Source organism: Diceros bicornis, chromosome 31, assembly GCF_020826845.1.
Source record: "Diceros bicornis minor isolate mBicDic1 chromosome 31, mDicBic1.mat.cur, whole genome shotgun sequence".
Taxonomy (NCBI): domain Eukaryota; kingdom Metazoa; phylum Chordata; class Mammalia; order Perissodactyla; family Rhinocerotidae; genus Diceros; species Diceros bicornis.
The window spans coordinates 16256573-16263633 of record NC_080770.1 but is presented as its reverse complement, the minus strand read 5'-3'; the positions used below and the strand labels follow the sequence as shown (position 1 = coordinate 16263633).

Below are 7061 nucleotides of genomic sequence, written 5' to 3'. Positions count from 1 at the left end.
ATTAACTTGGTTTTTCTCATGGATGTTTTCAGTTATCTGGCCTGCTGCAAAGACTAAAGAGATTTATTTTTACATTTTGCTAGTTCAGGCTGCCTTTTTGTTGCTGTCTTAGACACTTAGAAATGTTTTCTAATCTCCTTGTCTTAACTAAGGAATGAGGCAGGTCAAAAGTTCTTATTATAAAGACAAGAGAAGCATTTACTTTTGCTTGCCAGAGGTTTATTTTAAAAAATCATAGGCTTGACCAAGAATCGACCTTGTTGAAATACATTGGTGATTGTGGGTGCTTCTTCAGTTGGCTGTTCTGTTTCAACACAAAATGACCTACCACACAGTTGAGCCTTAACTGGATCAGCTCTTCAGATGGAGTCTGAAGATCATCCAGGTACTTGCTTCTCAACATTATGGGCAGAGTCTTATGTGGCTGCTGTGGAAGTATTAGCAAGCTCTGCCTTACTTTTGGACCATGTTCCCCAATCTCATTTTGGTTGTTTCCCTGCCTGCTGATCAGATAATATAATACAAGACCCGAATCCCCTCAGATCTCAACATGCCTTGGCTTAAACCCTGAATCTCACAGAAAGGCACTTACCTATTAACAGGGAGCCACACTTCAGCCAGTTGATAAACACAATTTTTTTTTTGAAAAGAAAAACCCTAACAAATGAGTTAAAGTCCTAAATCAGACAAATTGCACAAAAGAGATGAAAAGAAAGCTTTCTGGGAGAGGACGAGATGTCCATGAGAAAGCCATCTGGGGTGAGCCTTACAAAAGCATGGCCCTTCTCTCTTACAACGCATCAATCTTAACCGAGCACAGTAGGAGCTGGCTTCTGTCCCACCCGTAGGGGATGCTCCCAAGGCAGTGTCCAAGAGCCGGGAAGGCAGCTTTTGTCATCAGGTTCAGTAGAGCAGGAAAAGTTCTGACCGAGTCCTGTGGTCCTGTTAGCGGAGGCTGCTGCTGCTGCTGGCCTGAGAGCTGCCCATACCTGGGTGATCTGGACTGTGTCGGTTCTGGGGAAGACAAGGAAAGGGAGGGGTAAGAGAACAACTGGGAAGTAGCCTTGGCTTTGACCAGGGCTGTACAGAAAAAAAACGCAGGGCCGGCCCCATGGCTTAGCGGTTAAGTGCATGCACTCTGCTACTGGCGGCCCGGGGTCAGATCCCAGGCGCGCACCGACGTACTGCTTCTCCAGCCATGCTGAGGCCGCGTCCCACATACAACAACTAGAAGGTTGTGCAACTATGACATACAACTATCTACTGGGGCTTTGCGGAAAAAAAGGAGGATGGGCAATAGATGTTAGCTCAGAGCCGGTCTTTCTCAGCAAAAAGCAGAGGATTAGCATGGATGTTAGGGGCCGGCCTGGTGGCGCAAGCAGTTGGGTGTGCGTGCTCCGCTTTGGCGGCCCGGGGTTCGCAGGTTTGGATCCCGGGCGTGCACTGTCGCACTGCTTGTTAGGCCATGCTGTGGCAGCGTCCCATATAAAAAGTGGAGGAAGATGGGCACGGATGTTAACCCAGGGCCAATCTTCCTTAAGAAAAAAGGGGAGGATTGGCATCGGATGTTAGCTCAGGGCTAGTCGTCCTCACAAAGAAAAAAAGAAAAAAGCATGGATGTTAGCCCAGGGCTGATCTTCCTCACAAAAAAAAAAAAAAAAAAGAGGAAAAAGGAAAAAAACTGCAGCCTGCCTGGGGTTTTATCTTGGGTCCAACCTGAGGCAAAGGACTCTGCCTAGGCCAGGGGTGAGACATGGGGGAACTTACTGGGCTGTAGCAACAGGCCCCTACCTTACCTTCTTTTTCTTCTTCTCTTTCTTCTTCCTTTTCCGTTCAGGATCCTCTTCTTTTTTCTTTTTCTTCTTCTTGTGATCCGAATCAGATGGTGTTTCTGTAGGAGACATTAGGTGCCTATCACCTGCAGAGCTCAAGATTCCCTACAGCTAGGAACTTGGAAGACTACAGGACAACCCCTAGTCAAGGGCAATTGCTTTTCTTCAAATGGCCAGAAAGGATATGGAGGCCCTGCTAAAGCCCCTGTCCTAAGTTCCTATTGCCCAGGAGACACCATTCCATCAGTCTCTTTCAGGAGAATTTAGGAGTCCAGTGCTCCATAAGGAACTTAACTGGGCTTTTAACTGAGGAAGGTTGAATCAGATGCAGAATGTCAGGTTTTCTGGCTTTGAATAGAACTGCTGCTTACCTGGGGGGACAGGATCCTGGGTACGGCTCTGTTTGTGCTTGTGCTTATTCTTCTTCTTGGGAGGCTGAATATGCATCAGACGACACTGCTCTGGCAACTGAAGGAACCAGAGCAAGTCCAGGTGAGCAGAGGGAGGAAATCCCCTGCTCCCATCACCTGTTCTGCTCAGTAAGTTATGAAGGAACCGACCCGGACAGAAAAACACCTCCATGCCGTTCAGGTCCCCCCATTTGCCCTCTTCCTCCCCAAGGGCAGACTCACCGGGCCAGTGTGGAGGCGGAAGCCTGCCAGCATGGTCCCTGTGATAGGATTAAAAGAGCCACCAAGAATAGGGGGCTTCTCAATGAGGGAGCGAAGGCTGCTGTTATCATGGGAACCAGGCAGATCAATCATCCCTGGCAGATCAGGCAGGAAGTTACTTAGCTTCTCCTTCACCTTCTTCCCACAGAATTTATTATAGGCATGTTCCAGGTTGTAGTGTGTGATCAGATTGGTGCTGCCTGTCAGCTCTGTGCTGCCTGGAGGACGGGGAGAATAAGAAAACAGGATTAGTCCCAAGAGTAGAAAATTGTTTAAGTCATTGACCCTGAGGGAAAGTGAAGGACTATGTTTTGGCCTAAATAAGGAATCTTTTAAGTGAGAATTGCAAAATTTAAATTTATTTTTAAAGTAAGAAACAGCAAAAGTAACATATGATAAACACTAAAAATATAATACTATAGAATGGTGAGTTGGAATGGGAATGAGAAAAACACAGGCAAAAATCCAAACAGGGCAGAGATGGAATCTGCTCTAATCCAATGAAGGAGACACTCTCCTCTGCTTGGACTAACGAGAATAATAACTTACATGACACTTACTCCCTGCTAAACACTGTACTAGTACTAGTGAGAATGTACTAGTGAGAAATTATACTGTGAGACACGACCAGTATTATCTCACAGCTCAGCTACAACCAAGCTTAAGTCCAAATATGACCCAATGGCTCGATGGCTTGAGTATCTTGTCAAGGACTTTCCTTTTTTTTTTTTTTTATTAGGAAGAAACATTAATCACCTTTACATAGAAAAACAGCCAGGAGATTTTTCTAGCTACTGCTGCCTAACTTTTGTTATCACCATCTCCATTCGTCCTCATAATACCAACTACAGTGCTTTGCCTAAAAGACAGAAACATTTGATCAGAAGTTGGGCAACTAGAATTCTAATCCTGGCCGTCCTCTATGCCTCAGTTTCCTCTTATCTATGGAATGGGGTTATAATTATCTTAACTACACTAAATTCTTCTTCAAGGTTCAAATGAAAACATTGAAAAGTATAAAGTATTATATAAGTGCAAGGCATTATCAATATAAATATTGCATGGCTGACTTTTTCAAAGAATATAAACTTATTAGTAACTTAATAAGGATCCAGTGGCAAGGGTGGACATATCTAGCCTACAATTTCATCTAGAGTTATGATGAACACAAAGGGTACAAATGATAAAAGTGGCTTGTTTATAATCATTCACTTGGGAAAACTCAGGTTCTGAACTGTGAGCCCCTTGAGGGCAGAGACAATGTCTTGTTCATTCAGGTATCCCTGGTACACACAGTACCAGGGATCCGAACCTGGGAACCCTGGGCTGCTGAAGTGGAGCGCGTGCACTCAACTGCTACGCCACTGGGTCGGCCCCTCAATTTCTCTTTTTTACACTCCAAATCTTCCTTACCTCACTCATGGTTTCTCTATTTCAATACGTGGCACCCACATTCTCCAGATATTTTTATTTATTTTAATTAATTAATTAATTAATTTGGTGAGGAAGATTGGCCCTGAGCTAACATCTGTGCCAATCTTCCTTTATTTTGTATGTGGGACACCACCACAGCATGGCTTGACAAGCAGTGCATATGTCCGTGCTCGGGATCCGAGCTCACGAACCACCAGGCCACCGAAGCGGAGTGCGCAAACCTAATCACCATGGCACCGGCCCAGCCCCTGCAGATATCTTTAGAAGCAGTACTCCTCAGTTCAGAAATCTCAATGGTTTCCTATTACCCCCAGGAAAAAGCTCAAATTCCTTTGGCATTTGCGGTAAAATACATCTTACCGTAACTTAGCTTTGGGGCCTGATCAACCACTACTGCCCTGTGCAAAACTGCTGATCCATCCAAATGGGTCTCCACCATCTCCTGAAAAAAACACCCCTCATACTGTTTCCTTTTAGGAAATTTCTTTTAGGAAAATTGACCTAATTATAGGAAACTTCCTCCTAATTTTCTTCACTAATATGAATTCTTCAAGGTCTAGCTCAAGTGACAACTTATTCCTGCTGTTAACTTGGATAACAAGGGACACATTTTGAAGACCATGATGTAGTTCTTAATAGTTGTATGTGAGTCATGACCACAAAGTAATGAGACTGGCCTTGACAAGAAACAGTCACTACTTTATCCTTAGACCACAACTTTGCATCCCTAAGTAAAATAAGCTCCTTAAAAGCAAGGACCGGGCTTATTAATCTCTCTCCCCTTCTCATCACATGTCCCCTTTCCTACACATCCAGCCTTTGCTCAAAACAGATATTCAATATCTGTCAAGTGATTGATATAAAAAGGTACAATCAGAACAGGTAAGGTTAAAGAAACTGCTGGTAGACATCAACCACTAACCAAAGAAAAGTCAACCTCTCTGTGCTTCAGTTTTTTCAACTACAAAATGCAATAACAATGCCTATCTCGAGGGGCTGTTCTAAGTATTAAATACTATGACATATATAACTGCATTGTCAACTTCAAAGTACTGTACCAACATTCATTATTATTTCCCTCAACTCTTGATGTGGCAGTAGGTCATGGGATGAAGTGAAAGGCATCTTGAAGACTTAACATGTATAAGATGACTCTTGATTTCCACCTCCTCAAAGGTGGAAATCTTGTTTCCACCTTCCATCCTTGTTCTTTCCTGGTCTTAGCACTACCATCCACCCAATCATTCAAGCCAAAAATTTCCAAATCATTCTCAATTCCTCTCTCCTTCATTTCTATATGTAGTCCTTCATTCCTGCTCTACCTCTAACATTTATCCTGCATCCACTTACTTCTCTCCTCCACTGCTATTGCCTAGTCCAAGCCATTATCTCTTTGCCTGACTACTAAGCAGTAACTCTCGACTGATTTTCTCACTTTGCTTTCTTAATGTAGCTGCTTGAATGATTAAAAATAAATAAGTTATGGGGCTGGCCCTGTGGTGTAGTGGTTAAGGTCATGCCCTCTGCTTTGGCAGCCCAGGGTTCGCAGGTTCGGATCCCAGACACGGACCTACACGCTGCTCATCAAGTCATGCTGTGGCAGTGTCCCACATATACAACAGAGGAGGACTGGCACAGATGTTAGCTCAGTGACAATCTTCCTTAAGCAGAGAGAGGAAGGTCGGCAACACATGTTAGCTCAGGGCCAATCTTCCTCACCAAAAAAATAAAATAAAATAAAAAATAAGTTAGATCATGTCACTCTCCTGTGTTAAAATGGCTTCCCCCTGAACTTAAAATCTAAATGCCTTACAAGGCCTCTGCCTATTCCTCCCACCTTCATCTCCTATCACTCTTTCTTATGTTCAATTCACTGGAGACCAACTGCTCTTTGGTCCCTCAGATATTCCAAGGTTCTTCTCACATCAGGGCTTCTGATCTCATTTCTTGTATCTAGAATTATCCCTCCCTCCCACTCATAAATGCCTGACTCTTTCTCTGTGTTTACATTTTAGCTCAAATGTAATGTACTCAGAGAGGACTTCTCTAATCATTCTAGCTAAAGTAGTTCTGCCCCCTCAATTTTTTTATCACGTTTTCTCCTTGTAGCAATAACCACTGTCTGATATTATCTTTTTTACTTTTTGCCTCCTTCGCTGACATATAAACTCCAAAAAAGGCAACGATCTTGTGAGTCTTGTTCGCAGCTGTATCTTCAGCATTTAGAACAGTGCTCGGTACACAGTAGGTGCTCAACAAAATAATTTTTTGAATGAAAGAATGTTGTTCAATTCGAATCACTTCTTCAAACAGCTGAGGAAACGCTGAGGCCCTGAGGAGGGCAGCTTGCCCCAAACCGATAGCAAGTTTGTGGCAGACTTGGAACTAAAACCTTACGTCCGCAGGGATGTTAAATCAGGACTCTCGAGTTCCAAACTCGAACCCTGGATAGCTTCTAGGGAGCCATAAACCAGTGTCAGGGACAGGGGCCGGACAGGGCGTGAAAGATGATCACGGGGATGCATTCTTTTCCCATCCCCAATCCATCCCAAGAATTCATGCCATTCCTTTGCTTGTGAATCCTCAGAACCCTTCGGACTTAAGAGCTCCAAAGTCCCAGAACGCGTTGCCTAGGTTACGCCTCACCTCCGCCGGCGGGCTGAGAGCCACGCCCCTCACTTCATCGCTATGATCTGATTGGCTGGTTTCGGCCAGGCCTAGTACTCACCTGGCAATTCCCGCATTAGGTAGAAGGGACCGCAACCCGCCGCTGACTTGTCGGCGCCGGGAGGGGCCGTGGCTGCGGTGGGGGGCGGGGCCGTGCCGGGTCCCCCGCCCGGAGGAGGGGGAGGCGGGGGTGGAGGCTTTCCCGGTCCGAAGCCGAGTGCGGTTGGGGGCGGTGGTGGGTCAGCCTGAGCCCCGAACAGCGCCGTGAAATTCTCCATCTTCCCCTCCGCGCCGGCGGTGTTCGGGTGTCTGGCGTTGGTGATTCTCATTGGACAATCCTTTTACGGGGTACCGCCCCCTTCCTCCAGGAGCCGCTTATCATTGGATTGCCTCGGGCCCCGCCCACTTTCTTCCGGCAACTACTTCCGTCGCTGTTTGAGAACGTTCAGGAAGCGCT

At 45.4% G+C, this 7061-nt stretch overlaps 1 protein-coding gene across 1 annotated transcript; it reads right to left on the bottom strand.

Moving 5' to 3' along the window:
* Nucleotides 1-197: 197 nt before the first annotated feature.
* On the bottom strand, nt 198-7016 carry MED19 (mediator complex subunit 19). Its single transcript, XM_058526864.1, has 5 exons — nt 6666-7016; nt 2465-2721; nt 2204-2300; nt 1797-1891; nt 198-1014 (listed from the first exon to the last, which is right to left on the bottom strand). The coding sequence occupies exons 1-5, from the start codon at nt 6931-6933 to the stop codon at nt 946-948; spliced, it is 786 nt and encodes a 261-aa protein (XP_058382847.1). The 5' UTR covers nt 6934-7016; the 3' UTR covers nt 198-945.
* Nucleotides 7017-7061: the final 45 nt, after the last annotated feature.